General features: G+C 42.0%; 1 protein-coding gene across 1 annotated transcript; it reads left to right on the plus strand.

The window, feature by feature from the left end:
* Positions 1–1,131: 1,131 nt before the first annotated feature.
* Positions 1,132–18,369, plus strand: LOC115059000 (uncharacterized). Its single transcript, XM_029526582.1, has 3 exons — positions 1,132–1,368; positions 11,246–11,298; positions 16,253–18,369. The coding sequence occupies exons 2-3, from the start codon at positions 11,267–11,269 to the stop codon at positions 17,043–17,045; spliced, it is 825 nt and encodes a 274-aa protein (XP_029382442.1). The 5' UTR covers positions 1,132–1,368; positions 11,246–11,266; the 3' UTR covers positions 17,046–18,369.
* Positions 18,370–22,444: the final 4,075 nt, after the last annotated feature.

The raw sequence follows: 22,444 nt of genomic DNA on the forward strand, positions 1-22,444 counted from the left end.
TGTATATTTCAAACTCTGGTGTTTGCTCACTCCTTAGATGAGAAAATGTTCATGGATTAAAAATAAAAAATACTTTTTGGACAGTTTTGTTGTGTCAGACTTTGCCTGGGAAACATAAAGTGTCTTTTCCTCCGTTTTTCTCTTTCTGGCCCGAAGCCAGGTTTTGTTAAATGGAGAGAAAGTGTTTTCACTCTAATCACATCTAAGTCATATGATCAACTATGGTAACTGAAGAGGCAGGTTAGGTTAAGCCATGTCAAGCTGATATAGGGTTCTAGGTCAAGACAGGAATTTGGGTATTTTAAAGCCCAATCAATGTCTTTTAGTCACTGATGAAGTACAAAATATAAATGCAGGCAAATAAAGACTCAGGTTTTCAACAATATTAGATAGAGAGCAATAGATGGACATGAAAATCAACTAAGACGTGGATTTGGTCAGATAAGGTGACATGGATTGTGAGATGTTAAATCAAAGTTTAATAGTTCTTCTTTTCAAATTTCTGCATTTCAAGGATTTCCTAAAGTGTATATTGAAAGCATCTCAATATTGAGTTCATGAGCTCATATTTATGGGACCCTCTGTCAGGAAATCTGATATTAATTTGCATAATTAGGTTTAAAAAATTATATTCTCCACTAAAGGCACCAGTTTGGTCAAAATTGCTCCACTGGCATTGTTCAAATAATTTAATTTGTGTGTTTTATCATCTCTAATGCTCTAACTAAGTAAAACTAGTCACTAACTCACTAGCACAATTAAAAGTATGTGACCTAAATAAATATTGAATAAATGAAAGTGCTAGGGACTTTAAATAAAAGGTGTGTTTTTAGAATGCTTTTTTTAAGGTAAAAAAAAATCGATATTTTAATATAACTTTGAAGTCAAAGGAAAAGCTGTGTGTAAATGCAATAAATAAAAATCTAAGTGCCTTATAATATTTATATTTCAATAAATGAAATGACGACATGATTCAGCGAAATAAAATAATGTTTTTGAAGTTTTGGTTTGGATTTTTTTTTTGATGCGCGTCTGTTTTATTGTGAAGGCGGTGACAGGAAACAGCTGACGGTGTCCACGGTGTCCACCTTGACGCCGGTCCACTAGTTTCCCTCTCTCCACCATCAGCAGTCCGCCGGTCAGACCGGAGACATGGGACGGAGGAAGTCCTGTCCAGCCGAAGACTGTGTCCACCGGAGCGTCTGCTTTTCCCACCGACATTTTTAATTATCATTATTATTATTATTATTATTATTTTATTTCTAGCCGAGCGAAGGACCGGAAGAGAGACAAGTTAAATGACAGCTGAAGTTATCCGGCCTTTTTTGATACCTTGGGCAAAGTGCCACACCTTCGCTTAATCCACAGGTAAGGCAGAAACACCGTCTGCTCCTATTTGCTGCTTTAAATAAATGCATTTCTATATTTATTGTCTCTAATTCCACCTTAAAGAGCGTGAAAAGAGCGAAAAGTGCTGCGTTATTGGAGAAGTTGTTATTCACAGCAGCAGGTGGGCATGAGCAGCCATATGGCGAGTGGCCGCCTCTAACAACACAACAACTTCAGCTTACTACACAAAAGAGGGACAATTTATGTTTAAGTGTACACAATCACACACTGCTAAGAGCAGCGAGTTGGCTGATATTACAGTAAAACTCCAACAACACACACAAACACACACCTGTTGTTGTATACCTGCATAAAAGTGCAGTGGCAGGCAGAGCCAGAGCCTAAAATATATATATGTGTATTTTTCTTTAGTTAGTTAGATTTTCTGTCAAGTTTGTTTCCTCAAACAAAAGTTCAAATTCAGGTTGGGAATGAATCAATATAAAAGTTCAACAGCCACTCTATGTCTGAGTCCGAATTGAAAAAAAAAAAAAAAGGGGGGGGGGGTCAGAAATGATTTGTTACTCATTTATTGTATATCAATGTTGCTCACGATGTCGTCAGTACGTTTGGAGAAAATTGCAGCGAATGCAGATTCCTGGAGTTGGAGGTGAAATATTCAAAGCAGCTGTTTTGTTTTGTCCCGCAGATATTCAGTTTACAACGATGGAAAATGAAGACAAGCCTGTCTGTTTTAGCTGATTACTTTAAATGCATTCTGCCTTAAAAAACCTGATTTAAATCAGCTGAGTGTTTCTTTCCGTGAGTTTTATTTTCATGGCTTTAAATGCTAAACTATGGTCTCTTGTACTTACTGTGTAAGTTATCTAAACTGTTGATCTGCTAATTGCTTCGGCTCTAATTACATAGACGTCCAAAAATGAGTTGAACTGTGTGGGAAAACTGGCTGAAGCCTTCCATCACAAGCACAAGTGAAGTTAATGAGTGAATGGAGGTTGTCACTGGGGTCATTTGTTCTGCTGGGATGGAGAGGAGGTGGAGGAGGAGCGGTCTTGCCTGAGTGAACCAGAGCTCAGGTACATGACCTTGGGCTTTGTTTGCACATCGAACACGTAGCTTTAGTGCGCCCTGTGTCAACTACAGTGGCATACAAACTTGTGTCATGTCTGTCGTTTTGTGACACGCTCTTCAACATGGCGTTAACGGCCGCGTAGCAGCTGCTCTCATGCGTCAACGTGTCTTTTAAAAGGCGATCGCTCCCCGGCCTCCTCTATAGCTCCGGGCTGGAGGCATCATGACACATGATTTCTATAGAATGCCAAGCTACGGTTAGCTTAGCCTAAATTCCTGCGCTTAGTGGCAGACTCCACCCATGTGGCCGCTCATTAGACAAAAGAAACATTAAAAGCGGATGCAAATACTATTTGCCCAAGGTCGAGTTTGCTTTGCAACAAGGCTGCAGCCACTGGATGACTCCAACCAAGATGAAACAGGATGTAAACATGAGCCTGAGACTCGCTGCTGTTGTTTTTATTGTGGTCTGAACATCTCTGAGACATTGTGCTGTTCTTTGGAACTTAACGATGAAACATTGTGTAACAGCGGGAAACCCGCTGTCTTTACTTTTTACTTGTTTAGAAAGTAAAGACATGGCCGGCTTTTTCACGGCATCAAAAAAAATAGACAATTTCACATCTTTCAAACACCAAAAGGTGTTTTGGTCGCAGTTTCAGAAATATGAAACTTCCCCCAGCTCCTTTCGATTTCACTGTTTCTCCTCCGTTTTAAATATTAATATATTTAATATATTTAATATATAATTGCAAACTGAATGTCTTCAGGTTTTTTGTGTGTGTGTTGTTGGTCAAACACAACAAGCAATTTGAAGATGAGGCCTCATGGGAAATTGACAGGGTAATTAATAGTTTAAAGGAAAAATAAGTATTTGGAATCCTTCCTTTGGGCGGGGATCGCAGATTTCACGGTTTTCAAACTTTTTATTGATTTAAAGATGAAGCGACTACAAGAAAACACGATGGATGGCTCAGTGAAAGCACTCATTGATTCAGTCAGAAACCAGTGAAGTTTCTGAAGTAAATTCACATCACAGACGTGAGATTATCATTGTGGGTAACTATTTGATACTGTTTTTCATTTCATGCATTTGGAAGTTTTTCGGAATATTTCTGGAAGGTTAAAGAGCAACTTGGAGAGGTAGTTTGCCCTCTTTGTTTGCCACTGCATCAGATTTAAACATGCACTCTTCTCTGGCTTCTCTCGGGTTTGTTTACTTGTTAAAGTACAATTTGTGGCTCCTGGGTCAGGAGGATCTACAGGAGGAAAAACGGCAGCAGGACTGTTTGCAGTGAGAGAGAGAGAGAGACAGCGAAGGGGGGTCGTACTATTGATAGGTGTGGGCTGCTCGGTAATAGAGAGGACAGACTTGTTTTCATCAGACTGCTGCCCAAGGCCATCTCCAAAAGGGATGTTTGGACACAGCACATCATATTACAGACACACACACACACACACACACACACACACACACGCACACACAGACAAACATGCACAGACCCATTATCTTCATGGTATCATCTAAAACTAGACTGCGTATTTCGATATTCCAGACTCTTATTAGAGCCAATGATTGATTGTCTGTTACGTAACCATATTGTGACTTTATAGAAATTGGTTGCTGTGGCAACTCACCATGGATACAGTTGCCCAACCACACTGGGTTTATTCAAGGTCAAGCCCGTCAAGCACACGTCAAACGCCGAAATCAGAAGTCCCGGAGACTTTCCGTCTTCTCTCTAAAGACACTTGTTTAACAGCAGCTCAGTCATCTTTGTACGAACTGTAATTGAAAAAATTACACAATAACGTCACTCAGATGAACAGCCCGAGTGCTTTCACAGGAAGCCTTATCAGGTGTGGTGGGTTATCTCATCCACTGCATATGCTGGTTATTAAAAGCTGGATAAAGCAGCAGGCGAGACAGCGTCGTTTTTCTGCTGCCCCGACTTTAAAACTGTGTGTTGACATTTCAGCTGGATTTTAAAAAGCTGCAGAGCTGATAAGGGACCTAAATTGACCACCATAAGGCCCAGAGTCACTGTGGTTGCTGATGAGTGGCGCTGTGTTTCCCATTCTTACTTTGGTGGTTACCTTCGTGTTGATGGGAATAATGTATGAGCGATAACAGCCTTTCCCAGCTGAAGCTGAAGTGAGCAAACGGAGCAAAGGTTATGGACTCAGCTGTCAGGCAGATGGAATTAGGGAATTCATTAATCAGATTCAAATAACGACAGGAATATTTCTTTCCTTCTGAAACCTGAATATAGAGTGGCTATATTGCAGCATCAACTGAATACCTTCCACTTCGTCTCAGATATAGATGTCATTGTTCGAACTTAAGCGGCCGGTATGAATTGTTGTTAGTTACTCTGAAAAAGATTGGGGTTGTGTGTCTATAGCTCCGAGCAGCGCTGTGAGAGAGAATGGATACTTCTAAAAAGTTCTGAAAAATATATGTGAAGTGCACAAAATCAGAACTTTCAACACTGTTCAGAAATATTTTATATACTGTGAGTAAAAGACAGCTGCTGTAGACGGAGAGCAAGAAGCAGAAACAACAAACAGCGAGGTTGATGTCAGACCAGTTAGCCCACTTTTCCATCACCACACCCTTCACATGTCACCCACATGAACCTGATCCCCCTTCTCGTTGGATCTGCACACTCAGAAACACGCAGCATATACACTAAGAGCAGGTGTCAAAATATAAGTAAGGTTTTTTACCATAACTAACACATTATACGCCGATCTTTTCAGACAGCTGTGCAGCAGCAAAAAGGGAGAAGCAAACAAATCCTCACCTGAGGCAGCAGCTGGAGGAGAAAGGAGGATTTAATGATCTATTAGGATCAGGATGCCTGTATTATGTTTTATTATGTTGGTATGCACAATGTTTAGACCAATAACTCAAACCCTCAGTTATACAGCATTGATTGTGTATGAATTCCTTTCATCCACAACAAAACAACTTCTATCAGATAAACCGGCTGTCACGATTACCCGATTTGTGTATTTGTATAATTCTACAACAAGTTGAAGTCCAGAATAAGAATCTTCTCCTTCCTGAGCAAATTTCTTGGCAAGCCGGTCTATACTCGGCCAGGTTCAATGAGACTGCTTACTGTTCCACTTTAGGCAATCATACATAATTACGACTGATGAACAATGAATGGTTCCGGTATTTAGATGTATGTAATCATTTGTTGTTTGCTTTTGTTATCTCATTTTCAGCTTATATCAAACTACTTTTTGAAAAGCTTGTTTTCTGGTGAAACATGCCGTATTGGGACGTTTCCATAGCAGGCAGCCATTCTCACTGCTCTTAATAGCTGAAGAAGTGTTTACATCCTTGAATTACATGACATGTAATTCCCTAATTGGCATGTATCCATTTTAAGAAAGCCATTGTGCAATCTCACCCAAAATAGAAATGACCCAAGCTCCTCCATTGCTTAAAATAAGACGGCATACATGCACTATATAGTTGTGCTGTCTAATTTTGTCCATGGTTGTTGTATCATCCACTCAAAAAAACCAACCTGCCATTTACTGTTATGATGGAAATAATTGTTTCACCCACACACAACGAGCCCTGTTATCAGACAAAACTCTTCAAAGGTAAAACCAACTTTACCTGGACACTTTCCAAAGGAGAATGTTTTTGTTTTGTTTTTTTAAGCCTTATCTTCCAGGATGAAATTTTCCACCCACCGCCATTGTTCAGAAATGTCCCTGACTGCAGGTATCCCTTGGATTTCAATCCAGTCCACATTTAGAGGACACGCTACAGCAATCTCACTTTTATTGCACCTGTTTCTCCAAGATGAAATGTTTCAATTTCCTATGAAAAAAAAAAAAAAAAACTTAGATAGGAACAAAAAAAAGGGAGCTGGGCCAAACTGTCAGCACTGAAATATCTCCCCTTCAGTAATCATCCCACAATCTTCCCCATCATAAAAAACAGGGGCAATATATAATACATGAATGACAGATAGAGCAGATAAAGAACTATCATTGCCAGCCAACAATGGCCAATATCTGAGTGAATGATAGTCATTTGGTGCACAGATTGAATCCTTGATCTCATTCTGACTTTGGAAAGTCTCCAGGGGAACAACATGATTGGTCCTCTGGATGTTCTAATGTGAACCTCAGTCATATGCTGCTGCTAACTGTGAAAGCTGTGGGAGGCTTCACACATGCTCATTACTGGCAGGTTTGCATGACTCCCACTTTGTCATGGAAAGGCATTGAACCTCGCTGCATCCAAAATTAGGACATCAGATGTTTTTTTTTTTCTTTTTCTGTCAAGTGTTCTCATGAATATCAAAGCTAATGGAGACGGCTTTGGAAAAGGCTGTTGCTCGCTGCTCTGAAGCAGCTAACACCTATAATATACAATTTTTTTGTGGATTAAACAAATATAAGAATAATCAGGCAGATAATGGGCAGGCCAGTCGACAACCAAGTTGTGTGGCAAAGACAGGGTTTCTTTTGGCAGCCATAATGTGTACTGTAGATTTGTTTATTAGAGAATAATAATAATTAAAAAAAAAAGTTGCCATGGTGTGTTCACTGTCCTGTGTGCATATTCTTGGCTTTTCTTCTTCTCCATGTATCTCTACAGTTGTTTACTCTGCAAACACACTGTGGCAAAAATGACAGCTGCAAGTAGACACACTGGAGCCAGGACATACATCAGCCTGCCTTTTTAGTAATGTTTGCCATGTCATGTTCTCTAAGCACAGTTCTTGGGAGTTGTCTTTGAGTTTAGGAGATAAGTCTGGTGATGTAACTAGCTGATGGGCCCCTTGTAGCTTCGAGGTTGTTGTTTGCGGCCCAGGCCAAGATGGCACTGTGTCGTCTCTGCCCTGTAGGACCAGTTCCCCTCTGACGGAGCTGTTTCTGCTGACCAGCAGCAGAATGATTAGCCTCAGGCAGGTAACACCACAATCACATTGTCAGCACTCAGTCAACCCAGAGCCCGGTTTTGCCTTGCAAATTCGCAACCCAGCTCCATTCCGATGCAAACCAGCTTTTTCCGACTCAGTCAGACATTCATTAGTCCACTTGTCTGACTTCTGCTTCCTCGCTGGGTGTCAAACAAAACCCATCAGAGAAAAACCAAGTGCCTTACACATTATTAAAATAAAGCACATACTGGGTGGCAATAAATTTCCCTTTTTTTTTTTTTTTTTCATGTTAAACATTCCAAAAATCCGATTTCTGTTATTCCACTATTAAATATACTGTGTTTCACATAAAACACAGATTTCAGACATCAGTGTTTGCTTTGTAGAAAGTTGAAAGCATTGGATCTTCGGGCAAATTTAGCCTCTTGAGATAAAACTCAGGGATGTCAGTTAAGAGCCTGATAAATATGCAGCTGAATGAAATGGTGCAATCGTTTTTTAAACCCCAGCAGGAAGATTTAGATAGCAGCGTTCATGTAATTCCTATGAAGACCAATTTTCTGTAACAGGTATCAGTACGAATGCCTCCTAACAGCTACGGTGGATTCATTTTGAATCGGACTTATGTAAGCCTGAAGAAAATGGGTGTCACAAACTCTCTACTTCAGGGCTAGATGCAGAACTGAACTGAAACTTTTCCTGCGGTTTCCAGATTTTCCTACATTCATTAAACTCCCATGATTTGGCACAAGAGGGAAAGTCATGAGATTGACTTCAGGGCTAAATATTTTTTAAAAGGTCGCGTTGTGCTGTCTTTACTTTGACTCTTGCATACTACTTGCATAAACATTTTTCACTTTACAAAAAAAGAAAGCCGCTTTGCATTTTAAGTATTGTTAATTTTTTAGGGCTGTGAGACACGAGCTGAAGCAGTTCATCAACATTTAGCATGTCGGAAGAGGGTTTTGGGTGGAAACTGGTATTTCTAAGCGTTCACTTTACATTGTTGGTAATTTAGCTTTGCTGCTTTGACTGAAAGCAAAACAATAAACTGGAAGGCACTGAAAAGCTCTATAGTGTCAACAGAAGCTAAAGTCAAGTGATATTTATCTTAGTTCTATGAGTAACCTTGTTCACGCTTAACATAATTCATTTGTTGTTTCTGTAAAATAAATATTGACTCAGCTGGGAGGATCGGCATTTGTTCAGTAATTAAATCCTAATTGAAATCTTTAATTGAAATATTTACAACTTCTATATTACACTATAAAGAAATGGAGTGAGTCAACTAACTTTTTATTTATTACGCCACTGTCACGATACTTAATAATCCACGTACTGTCGAAACTGACAACACAGTGCCAGGCAGGAAATAAACCTTTTCATATCCGTAATTTATTCATCACAGTTTAGTCAGAGACAGTTAAGTCAAAAGGTTTAAGACCATTTATCGCAGCAAACAGAGATACGGTCATTTGGCATAAGGTTGCTCCTCAAACGAATCCCAGCTGCCCCCAAGGTCCAGAGAGAGCAGAAAGCAGCAGACACAGATCACTGAGAGGCTGACTATCCATAATGCAGAGTGCAAGAGATGTCACTGACAGCAGGAAAACAACAAGGAGGAGGCAGAAACTGATGGTGGCGATGGGAAAATTCAGCAGCAGCACCGCGAGCGATCAGAGCTTGTCGGGCGTTTATTGACCTGCTTGAATGTGACTAGCACCCGTAAAGGTCCGCCAATCCTGTTCTCGACACCGACTCCATTAATGGAGTAGTTCCCGATGCCCGCTGGGAAATTACTTCCTCTCTTGCTTCCCTCCTGGAAGATAAGGGACAATCCAGTTGGGTGGGTGCTTGGCAGAGCAACAGTGTGTGAAACAGGGTCCTCTATTTAAAGCCCAGCCTGTCGAAAATGCCAGGCCCTCCCGGCTGCCCTGAATTGCTCTTGGAGTGGTATACCCACTTGGTTTTCTCGCAAGTGGCTGTGGATGTGATGGAAGTTCAACAAAAGTGTAGTTAGTTTTCAGCCAGGTTAGAGTCAAACTCTCCTCGTGAAGAGACGAGCGGTTGCTACTGCGGTTTGTTCGCTGTCTCTCTTCACTAACTATACTCACTGCAAACAGCAGCAGATCTGTCGCGGGATAATTGGACGTCTTGGGATAGCCAGGACAGGCTTTGCTGCTTTTACGTACAGTCTTGGAAAAAAGAAAAGGTGACCCAAACTGTGACGGGCCTTCTCATGAGATTTGATTGATAGCCCTGTTTATAAGGCAGCTTGCGAAAACAGATCTCATACAGCTCCTCTTCAGATCCGCTAGCCTTTTAAAATCAATGTGTTTTTTTAAGGTCTGTGTTTCTATCAGTCCCACAAGCATTTTTCAAACCAAACCCCCAAGCAAAGTCCACTTGGACCTCTTAGCTCATTCCCTCCAGGACTTAGCACAAAGATATATGAAGTCCCAGAGCATAACTAAAGCTTCTTACATCATAGTTGCCTGCTGGCCTCATTGCAGCTTGAAAATGTTCAGGGCTGATAGATACAAAACGGTAGACCGCTGAGTGTTGTCTGTCTATCTGTTCATTAATTACTGCATGTTGGCAGAGAATAACATCAAATGTAAACTTTTTATTCCTCAGCAGTAATCATTTTTAAAATTGAATGAAAATGATGTTCAGCCTTCTTGTAAATATGCAGTAGTGCTGTAAATGTGTTGAAATAGTCTGAAACAGATGCACGCTTTACACCTGTTTGTGTGAAATTAAAAACCACAGTGCCCAAGTTTTTTGAAGTAATTACTTGGCAATTTGAATTAAGTGGAAAATTTACATCCTCAGCAGGAAAAAATGCGCCTGAGTAGTCAGAAAGTCGTCAGAGTCGGATTCGGTCGCTGCTCACCTTGCCGCTCTCATGGCTTTTGTTGACAGCAAGAAAAATGTACAATAATCCCCGAGTCATAATTTAAATGAAGTCTGGCTGTTTGATTTGATTTTATGTGAAGACACAGCATTTGTAATGAGGTGTCGCTGCACCCAAAATGCCATCATGAGGGTCACAATTTGCGTGCCACTAATGAACATGACATTATGCTCGGCGAGGACTATAATTCATCGCTTGTTGACGACATGTGTGAGCGCCAGTGTCACCCTCATTTGATTTCCACCCACTCTGCGCACTTGAGAAGCTGATTCCTGGTGGGGTTTGTTCAAGGTAAACTGAAGGCCTATAGGGTTGGGGAGTTGAGGTTAAAACGAGAGACAGTTTTGTCTCGTGGGCACATATCTTTCCTTTTCTTCCACAAAGAGATACTCTGTCCTCTACCTCTGCTGCTCTCTTTCTCCTTCGCTTGGAGACAAAACCCATTCAAGATTCAGTGATTAATTATTTACCCAGGCAATGAAATGCCAAAGCCTAAAGAAACACACCACCAGGAGAGAAAAGGTCATTCCAGTCTTGCGCATAGATACACACTCCTCAATACGCACTCACGCACAACAGTGATGGATGGCAATAACATCTTTATCGGTGCTTCAGGCAGACAGTTTTCATCCTCGTGCCCAAACACCGCCGAGACCAAGGACGAAGCAAAAACTTGAGTGATGAGGCGAAATCTTCAAGAGACCCCTGAAAAAAAAAAAAAATCAACTCTGATTTAAAAACCACTCACATGTCAGGGGGGGTGAACTGTCCGATCAATAGCACGCTCAGACGCTGTCAAAGCCCGCGTGTATCATTGTACAGACCGACGGAGCTAACTGTAACCTTTCCTTCCCAGCTGAGACTCAGGTGGGAGACTGTCATTGGCTGAATACAACTTACAACTTTTTTATTTTTATTTCAGTAGTTTTGTCACTCTGTCACCTTTTCGCTAAAGTTTTTTTTTTTTTTTTTTTATGTCCCTCTACAGCTCCTCAACACAACTGGCCAAATGGGGTGCCAATGCTGCAGGATGATAAAAAGGTGAGAATTACGCCTTACTACCATCCTACTGATGAATATTGTCAGGAAACACTCTTTCACTGACTTCTTTCTTGTGATTCAAAGGTTCAATTCACCCAAATAGCTGTTTTTTTACGGTAATCTATATCATCATCATGTCCCAATCCAAAAATCGGGAGATAAATGTTTTTATATCGAAAATGTTAACATGCAACAATATGGTGAACATGGCAAACACTGTTCCAGCTGCAGGCATCAGGATGTTCACTGCCATGGAAAGCTGGTATTAGTATTGAGCTGCATTTTACTGCTATTTCCAAATGTGGCAGTCAGGTCATTTGATTCATTGTTTGAAATCAGTTGTTTCTTTAAAAGCTTGCTGTTATTCCGATAAATCAGTGAGTATGTCCTGTGCTAATTCAGCTGCTCTGTGACATAACTGTGTGGTTTATTCGCCTGAAACCAAAAAGTCCACCTCTTCCCTACCAGCCTTTCATGGTGGATTTCCTTATCTGCACATACGCAGAGCTGATTCAAATATCTCCTCGGGCACACAATGATTTTTTTGTCTTGTTTCATGCAGACAGTGAGCAATTCATTTCATGCCTCCCCCCTTTGCCTTACCTGGACTCTTTATATCTTTATTTGTACAAACTGTGAGTCAATATGCCAATAGCCATCACCCGTGGTTACTGTATTTCCTCACAGGAATGTCTGTTCATTAAAAGCCTACAAGACGCCGCTGTCAGGACTGACATCGCTGTATTTGATGTGAATAAGGAGAGAGCAGAACTGCGAAGCAAGCTTTTGATTGCAGATTAAAAACTGAGATTCACATACCAGTCATAATCCATCCCCTACCCCCCTTTTTTCCCTTTCCCATGTCAAATACACATATGAATGCTTGTGACACGCACACATACCTCCCTAATTGTCTGGAGTGTCACATTTCTCGGCTTAGCGGTGTTCGAGGTTTGGCGGGGTGAACCTGTGGGTTACTGGGTCAACAGTATGGCCTCCGTATCAGCAACAACCCTGAAGAAGCTCACTGAAGGTGTGACCATCCGATCCTCTGCTAATCTCCAGATCTGTTTCATTTCATGAGACAGATATAGTTTGTTTGTTTTTTAAAGGATCTGTAGGAACAGGGAGAACTGTCAGTTTCACACATAGTTATCAATCCATCTTTTTTTTTTTTTTAAATAAAACACTTTTAATTCAATTTGTTGAAGAGACGTCTTCATTTGGCTTCAGACAGGCGTCCAAAACTGTGATAGTAATATTCCAATGTGATATATTCATATATTAAGCAATGCTAAATAAAATATTGAACACGCTTGCATGTGCTACACAATGAGCATCTCTTTGTTTGAGTGCATCATGCACTTCAAGAGCAGCTACACATCGCAGCATCACACCTTTTCCCCCATCCAATTAAGACAACAATGCACAAAGAAAAAAGCCTGTGGATGTTTATCACAAGTCTAATGGTGTTGGTGGCATAAAATCCATAGTCACCACCGCACCCTGCATTATATTGTTAAACAGATACAACCATAGTGTGTTGGTATTAACCTCACATCCTGCAGGTGTGGGAGAAATGTTTTCCAATGCCTTCATCTCTAGCCGGCCTAACCTGACACAGCAGCTACTCTGCAAACATATGCAAAGGACGGCTTCTCTCAGGATGGAGCTGCCTCATAAAGAAAACTATTTTACAAACAAAACCAGGCGGAAGGGGGAATCCCAGAAGACGGAGCGAAGCAGGGATTCCTAAGGAACTTCAAACTGCTCTTTTGGTATTGAAATGTGAGCTCAGCACTGGAAGTGGGCTGCTTTTCTCTGTCTGTAAGACTTTTTAACAGCCAGGGGAGATTTGGATCAGCTGTTTGATCCGGGGCCGATACACAGACGAGCACTCGGAGAAACCACAGGCCTGGTTACGTAGCTGTGAAGTTTAACTCAATCCGCCCTACAATTAAGGCATTTAGTTCTTTTCATCTCCACCAAAAAAAAACGAAATTCAGAAACAACTTGTCATTTCATTTGGCTCTGCTCTTACATAGAACAGATGACCTCCAGCCATTGATGAAAATACGCTGCCATTTTCTCATACAGCTTTCCTCCAGCTTTATGAATTATTGGTCCTTTTCTTTTTTTTTTTACTTCTGGCAAAACATCTTGTGTGTCTCTGGCTTGTCTAAAAGCGAGCTTCAGATTTCACCTTGGCTGCAGGACACATTGGCAGTGCTGCCCAGGAGCGAGAGAAATGGAAAATATTCATTTTCTCAGCCTTCCGCTGTGAAGGGAGATGCAGGGAAAGATTCAAGGTTAGAAAAGAGATGCTTAAGTCAGAGGGTGACCGTGTGTGTGCGTTAGCTTATGTCGACAAATGCGTGGGTGATGTTTGCATGCGTCTGCTAACCAGCAGGGGCGAAAGGAGCCCGTTACCGAGTCGATCAATGTATCAGAAAGTTATCGTCCTCGTTCTCTGGACTCATGTTTGTGTTAAATGCATGAATAAACTGTCTGAAGTAAAGCCGAAAGGGGTGAGATAACAGGAAACAAGCAAAGAGAAGAAATTGAGAAAGATGGAGGAGGAGGAGGTGGGAGGGAGCGAGACAATAGATGGAAAAAAGCTCGAGGGAAACTGCTCAAATCAAGGAGAAGTCAAGTGCAAAGGGATAGTAGATTAGAGAGCCGCAACTGCATTTCAGTGACGGTGAAGGAGGTGGAGGTGGAGGGGGAGAGGTACCTGGAGAGGCGCAAGATGAAGCGAGCGCTGCCTGAGGTTACAAGGCTGGCACGTTTGGAGGAGAAAACGAGTGAAAAGAAGAAAAGAAGGTGATGGAAAAGCACGAGGCTCTCTCAGCAGGCGACGTCTGACGGCCTGAGAGCCCCCCTGCCAACGCTCTGAACACCTGTCTAGGTGCGCGCAAGAGAGCCCTCTCGTAAGAAAATCCTCCGAAACGGTGGCATCAGTCACTCCAGTCGTCGGGGAGCTATTTAAGGTTTAGAGCTCAGATGAGCATTCATTAATTAATCTCAGACCTTGATCGACCTCGACTACCTAACGAGGAATTGGAACAACACCGCCAAACATGGCAGATGAGAGCGGGGACTCAGCCCAGACGTCTGACGGCATAGTGAACAGGAAATACATCACATCGAGACTTAAAAATGCATTAGTCTTATTTGTCATTCACTTTGTCTGCTGAGAAAATACATTCTTATTATGCTATTTGAAGGTGAAAATGTTCTCTGAGGCATTTGTCACTCATTTTAATGAGCTGATTAAGGGCCTATCGCACTGGCATAACTCGGACTCATTATTTCCAGTCCCTTTAAAGAAGTAGAATAAAAGCCATCTGAATTTATAGCGTTTTCTTGTGAATTTATCATTTATTTATTTCTTTCACTGTTCAATAGAGATTTTTGCACATAATCAGCAGCTCATTTGTGTTTCTTCTGCTGCTTCCCGTTGCCAGTATTTTCTGAGCCGTTCTCGTCACAAAAGGACCTTGTTTATGTTTTACAAAAGGAAAATATAATTTCGAGCATTTTGGGGTATTTTATTGTATTTTTCAAAGGAAGCAATTACTTGTATCATTAGCTTCCCCAGTTGAAAATAAAAAATAATATATGGCCGTCTTCTTTAGTATCTTATTGTGTCTTTCAAAGAAAAGGTTTTTTTGGTAAATGTGTGTTTTTGGGTTTTTTTTTTCCTTCACTTCACTAAAATCAGAAGCCTTTAATAATTGCCTTTGATAGAGCCAACTCAGTGATGAAAAAGCACATAAAAATGAACTTATTTACACGTCGTATCTTGTAAATCAGATTTCAAAAAGAGTTTTCCCTGCATCCAGTCTTTAAGCTAAGCGGGGCTCCTAACTTCTCCAGCTATTAGCATAAAACACAGATTTAAAAGTGGCCTCCTTTTTCTGAGGGCATACAAGGTAAAGTCAGGAGAAGTAAAGAAATTAAAAAGTCTGGATCAAAAGGATTTTTCCATGTTTTAAAAGATACTTCACCAGTAATTTGTGTTTATGCTGATATTTAAAGTTTAATGGAAAAAAACTAAAGGGACATGCAGGGTTGTGACAAAAAGCCTAAAACACACAACTTTGTGATTCATTTTCCCACCCTGTTGTTGGATGTTACCAGCCCAAACGGAACGACAGTCAGTATTTTGCAGGCTGAACTAGAGAGGAGTTCAGTCACAGGACTGCGTATACCTCCACCTCCTCCCTCCGGCACGTCTCTGCATAATATAACTGACATTCACATGAGCAGTGCAAACACGAGCACCACTCGCCACTGTGTAAAAATCAAAGTGCATGTGTGCCTTGGCTGTAACAGCGGCATTTAGAGCGCTGCATCGACTGCACGGGGAGAATCCTTGTTACCAGCAGTGTACCGTGCGTGAGGGTGTTTTTATTGATTGTCTCGGGAACATCTGACTCCTCTGAGCTCAGTCAGATAGACAGAAATAGTCCTTTCCGTCTGTCGCATCACTGAGCCAGGAAATGAAACGGTGAAGCCAACTCAAGTGTAATTCTGACTCCTTTGAAGGTTAAAAAGATGTTAATTCTTCTAGCCTTGTCTTGGTTATAGCTTCATATTGCACTTAGCTGTGGAGACATTTCAGTCAAAACCTCTACCTGATTTAAATCATTGAATTCACTAGGATTCCTCCTCTGTGGACCATGAACGGTCATTGCAGGCTATTTAAAAGTTTAAACTCTAAACTTGCTGGACCAGGCATCACTGCTGAATATTTTTGGCCTTTATTTTGATAGATCAGGAAGCCAACCAACCAAGCCAAGTATTTTGAAATATTTTGATGAATAGAGTTCGGGCTGTGATGGCTGTTGTTCTCATTCAAATGTGGCTGAACTGAATTTGTTTGTGTCGGCCACAATTTGAATATTAGCTCCTACATTTACAGACATTTGTCCGTCTGTTTGTTTCACAGCTACATCTATGACCCCTCGGTGGCGGTGGACGTGAGGAAGGCCGACTCTGCAGGCAGCTCGCTCTACCAGCCCCAACACTTCTCAGGCGGGCCCCTCAGCGGCCACGACAAGCAGAAGCAGGGCTTCCACAACCTGGGCTACAGCAAGTCCAACGACAGCACCCTCAGGCTAGAGGCGGAAAACAACCACGTCAACCACCGGCTGCACGCGGCACCGACGCCTACGAAGGGGCTGCTCCAGCAGGGGAGCCCGCCACCAGCTGCAGACTGCAGCGTTTACATCATCCAGCCCGAAGCTTTAGGACCCAGATGGGTGATCCAGGACAGAACCCCAAGCCAGGTGCCGGTCTACCCCAACATACAGGAGTACGAGAACCAAAGAAGCTACGGGGAGCTGGAGCACCAAGCAACGAAGAATGGGTGGGAAACCTCCACCATGGAGTATGTGAACGGCGGCAAAAGCCTGTCAGCAGACGAGATCGAGGTGGACGAAGGCGTGGGAGGGACGCCGGAGTATCTGTGTGACACGGGGGACGAGGGGAGCGTCCTGTCGGTGGACATCCACACCAGCACCACCAGCCTGTCCTCAGCCGACACCAGGGACGAGCTCAGACCACCAAAGACTCCAGAGGTTTCCACCTTGGAGAGCGGGATCTCGGTGACGAAGAGTGAGGACGAGGAGGCGGAGGAGGCGAGGGACGAGGAAGAGGAGGTGCAGAGCGTCACAGAGTCAATGGTGGCCGAGGCGCTCGCCGCCCTCGAAGCCGCCACCGCCGGGGAGGACTGTGAGTGACAGACTTATCACCCAAAACCAGCGACTGGGGCTCCAATGTGACGCCACGAACCTTCGCCACAGTCCCGATCAACACTGCTCGTGTTCTTAATCAGGATATGGAATGAATGAAGGAAAACTCTGTTTACAAACTAAAGAACAGATTTATTTTTGAACTTAAAGTTTTGGATATTTTTTTATTGTGATCACACTGACAGAAGATAACGTCTGCCTTGTGAATGAGAAAACATTTCCAACGCTTCGAGGTTTGCATGAAGCCCAAACAAAGAGGCATCAGTGTGTTGAGTGTGAATATCGCCTGTTGCCATATCAGCCCTTTTGTCCTTGTAATAACGTATTTAACACTCCACAGCCTTAAAAAGCCTGAATGAACTGTTGCTTTTGTCATTGCTTGTCATAAGTATGTAAACTGTTAGCCGATGAAGTCCTTGTTGCCTTTATAATGAAGACTCGGCCATTGTTATAGCCTCAGCCTTATTTCCAGAAAGTGAAACAAGGATGGTCACCAGGTTTTAGTTCCTTTCTTCTTTTTTTTTTTTTTTCATGTTCTACCCATATTGTTGATCAGATTTTATCTTCACTTCTTATTTATATCTGCACTCATAGCATTTTTGATCTAGTGTGAGAAGGAACTGCAGAAGAAAAATGCGAGGGAGGATTCAGGAAATGTTCCTTATTTACCCACTTGTGTCAACACTGATGTAATCAGAGTGAAAGAGAATTAATCTCATAGGAAACATAGAAATTAGTTTACACACCGAGCTTACATTATCAGACACATGTACACTCACCGCTCTGAGTGCTTTTTTGTCAATTTATATGTCATTTCCACGCACAAAATGTGTGCGAATCCGTGTCATGTGGTGAAATTTCAGAAGAGCTATGCACATTTCAAATTCTGAGCAGGTTAACTGAAGACACAATGGAAACTGCCACCTGCACATTTCACTGACAAGACCAGCTCCAATCTGTTGAATAAACCTCAGTGGGCCCATTAATACACAAACCCCTGCAGCTTTTCTTTTCACTTTTATAGGTCAGGATTTGTGTTTGTTGTCTGGCCAATGACATTAGTTACACTCAGAGTTCAGTAATAATGAACTAACTGAGGCCAGACAGCGCAGAAGAAATGACAACCTTCTTTTTGAATGTGTTCAGATTGTGTTGATGCTAAATAAGCTCTTTTCTCTATGAAGTTCTGAACTGTTTCAATGCGATGCCCCCCTCAGTAAGTTTGCCTGCCAAATCATTTCTACTTGATAGACATTTGTATTGTAAAATAAAGAAATGTAATTTAAAACAGTATAAACTAAGGGGCACTCTGTGTGTTTTGGAGTTCTTAGCACCATGATAGATCTTTACAATAACAAAAAGGTAGTAAATGACCGTATCAGAGCTAAATTCTGTGTTTCTGAACGATTTTATATCCGTGTTTACGAGCGCGTCCTCGCCGAGGGATTGAGGTGTTTAAAACCTTGCCATCACAGCAGTTTGAGGGCTCAACAGGCGACGTTCTGGCCCCTGGAGCCTCGGCTAATAAACACCTCAGGGCTTTGTGCTCAAGCCAGGAATACACACTCATGTGTGCGCACAAACACACACAGCGAGCCTTGGAAACCTCCACAACAGGCATGGCTGAAGACAAATCCTGATCGACTGACCGACTTGGGCTCTTCATGGCGGGAGACGCCTTTTGGCTCGTTTGTCCCCGTGTCTCTCAGCAGAGGAGGTGGGACACAGCTCTGAGGACACCAAAATAGCCCTTTCTTTAGAAATGTATCTGTTCATCTCACCCACCACTTTCCATCTTCATCGCTCTTGCTCTTTTCTCCAATTGCATGCTGTCACTGGCTCTCTCAATTACAGAGCTCTTTTTAGACTGAAATCTGACTGATGTTGGACTTTGTTTTTCTCTCTTGGCATCCAACTTCTTAAACGTGTTGGTTTCTAAAGAAATCTACATTTGGAAGTCGAAATTGCTCGTTTCGATGAACGAAAACAGTTTCCGATATTTTCTTGAGAATTCACAAAATCCCTTCACTGATTACATGAAACCGGAGACGGTGACATGGCACATACGGTGTGATGTCACATAGTGCCATGTGTGGATACATCCACTCATCAGCCAAAACTTTGATCCAAAAAGACTGGGGAAGAAAGGTGTGCGTCTTTCTCAAGAGGCTCGATATTTTTACACCCCTCGCTAACAACGTGGATACTGCTGGTGGCTGATTAGTCAGCACCTTGTACAGAAGGAAAGTTTCAGGAGTGTTTTGTGTTGAAACGTTTTCACATCGTATGCCAAGCTGCTACAAATCCTGTTCTGAGGACGAACACGTCTCACAACACAACACAACAACTTCTCAATGAGGTTTTGACTGTGCAGCCTGTGTTTTGTTGAAAGTGGAAGGGATAACTCCCACCTGAAGGGGGCGAGTGCATGTCAGAGTGTGGGTGTCTTTGTCTTGTGATATTAGAAAATCAGTTTCCGTATGTCTACGGAGTGCGATGACAGCAGAATGGTGAGCTCCCACTTCACCCAACAACTGACTCATCTTTTCGTCAATGCAGCGTTTCGTGGAAAAACAGCAGAGCTGAGCTCAGTTTGTGCGTCACCAGATTACTTTGATCATTACAATCAGTTCAAGGATGCACGAGCATGATAGTTAAATTATGGGGAAGGGCGGATTGTCTTCATACAAACAGAAGAGAATGAACCCTAATTTCAAAAATCGGATTAATTTAAACTATACTTCTTGGGTGATGTTGATTTGCAATCAGCTGACGTGCAAGATTTGTCACAGACAGAAAACCCCAGAAACACTTCTACAGTGTGAGCTGCCCACGTTGGAAATGCTGGTTCTCGGGGTGTCAGTATCTTCAAGAGTTTAAAATTTTAAATTTGAGGATGACTTTGTAACGATGAGTCTTCAAGGCAAAGACCAGAAGCAACAATCTGCTAAATTTACATTTTCTCAGCCTGTGGAACTCCGACAGCATCAGACAGAGAGGAGCTGTTGTTTTTGGCCAACATTACTCCATCTCAAGAAAACAGAAGACTATTTTTAGCCTCTTTGCAGCAGCATAAAGAAACTCTTGACAAGAAAATTAAAAATAAAAAAGCAAAACCAGAGAGAGCGTCACAGCTTCAGGCCTTCATCAGCTTTTCCCCAAACTGAGTCCCAGAGTTTATAATGACACCAAATAGAGCACAACTGTGCTTTCTCATACAAAGCCCCTGGGAAATGTAGTTCTCATTTTCTAAAGTCCAGAATAATCACTGTAGATAGAAGTTAAGGAAATAGGACATTTGAAAAATGATCCGGACTCTGTGACATATTTGTGAAACTTCCTGTGTGGTTGAACCATTCGCCTGCGTAAATGTGCACGAGGGGGCACAGGTGTGCTCCGCTTCATGTCGTTAGTAACTGTGCGCTTTCCCTACGTCAAATGCCACAGGATACAAAGGTGACAGAACATTTCTCAACATCAAGGAGCCAAATAGCAAATGTGTATAAATCCACAAGAGAAAGTAATTCGCCTCTAAAGAACGGTTTTCTCCTCTGCAGTTTTAGAAAGCTACTGTGGCGTTGGTAGGGTCAGGGTTGTGAAACACCTTTCCCATGTGCACTTGCATGAAAAAGCACAGGTGTGCCACATTTAATCTGAGTGTGCTCACGAGATTCCCTCCTGACAAACATTTACCCTGATGAAGGTCTTGTCCTCTCTTAGCAGGATACATTCATCTTTGTTTTTGGTCTTTTCGTGGAATGTGTTAATGATTAAAACATAAAAAAAAAAAAACCCAAAAAACAACTTTACTCTCGCAGCTTTTTTGAAAGAATAACAAATCACAAAGAGCCAGGACACACTTGGTTGGGTTTATGTGTGTGAGTGAATTAACCCCAACGTCCCTCAATGAAAGCATGAAATGGAGTTCACCTTTCAGTTAACTGCCGTTTTCCATAATATAAGTTCCACTAAACTGTTGCTGTCACTTCGCTGACTCACAGTAATGCATTTACTTCGCCCCACCTCAAGATAACAGCACAAAGGTAGTTTTGCAATGAGCTAATGCTGTGCATCAAATGCAGATTGTGTGTGCGGGCGAATAAAGAGCACTTGTGTGTCAGATTCCTTTATGTTGTTTTTTATTAGGTCCATTAGGCAGTCTGCTGTGAAGTCTCTGAGGTGTGTGTTCTCGCTGAACATGTTTGTTTTTCTCAAGGCTTTGTTGGAGTTAATGATGTCACGCTTAATTGTGGCAAACACACATACACGCACACTTTTCTCAGAGGATAAAGTAGAATTGTATTTACAGCATTTACAGATTCGGGGTTGTTAACCAGAATTGTTGATCTGCTTCGAAGACTTCTCTACTCTCTCCGACTACAGTTCGCCTCAACACAGTCTGGAATTCAGTGTTAAACCTTCCAACGATCTAATTGTTTTTTGTTGTCCTTAAAAACCCATTAAATACTGCTGACACTGACCAGCAAAGTACAATAAAAACCTTCTCATGTTTCAATTCATCCATTTAAAACTGTTTTATTTTGGGTAATATTGAATACTAAATTTGAATTATTCCTCCAACCAACTTTTGTGGTGGATAAATAAGCACCAGAAGTTACAGTGACACCCGACCAATAAAGCTGGAGCAACAAATGAATGAAGCTTCATTATTGTCTACAGTTTTCCTCACGGCCAGATTTATTGCACACCAGCTCAACTTTCCGTTTGTCATTTAAACTTTCAGCTTCTGAAAAGTGGAACACATTTCATTCTCTGTGAAAAAACGCCGTTTGCATTAAGTAAAAGCAGGCCGGTGAGCCGTTTCAGAGGGTCACTGTGTTTGCAGCCTTGATGCAGTGTTAAACATTGACTAGTTCTAAATGTCTCTCTGAAAGAAAAGAAAAAAAAAAAAAAATTCCCCTCATGTCAGGACTCCATCCTCTTGGCTGCCAGCCAGAAACGAAGGTAAGATGTAGGGCACTTGGCCTGGCGTCGACATGGGAATCCTGTCGCCTGGAGGCCTTAATAATTCAGCGCCTGAGATAAATTTACTGCTTTTGAAGTAGTGTAAAAGAGACAGAGCAGAGCTTTATTATTATCTATAGCTTTCTTGTGGGCCTACCTAATTTCCTTGTTTAATTTTTTCATCGCTGTAATGCAGTGTGACACCCCGTCAGAGTTAAAGTAAACACACATACATAGCTAACATTACAGGAGTCAATATTTGCACCAGGTCGCTCTGCTACGTATTCTCATCCTCTCTGACAGGTCTAAAATCCCGGAGCGCCTCTAGACAAACCGGGTTTATGTTGCACCTACAGCCACGGGTGGGGTGATGTCACCTTGTGTGCTATCAGGGTATGGGTTTTTTTTTTTCTCCTTCCCCC

Source organism: Echeneis naucrates, chromosome 18 (assembly GCF_900963305.1).
Source record: "Echeneis naucrates chromosome 18, fEcheNa1.1, whole genome shotgun sequence".
Lineage (NCBI taxonomy): Eukaryota > Metazoa > Chordata > Actinopteri > Carangiformes > Echeneidae > Echeneis > Echeneis naucrates.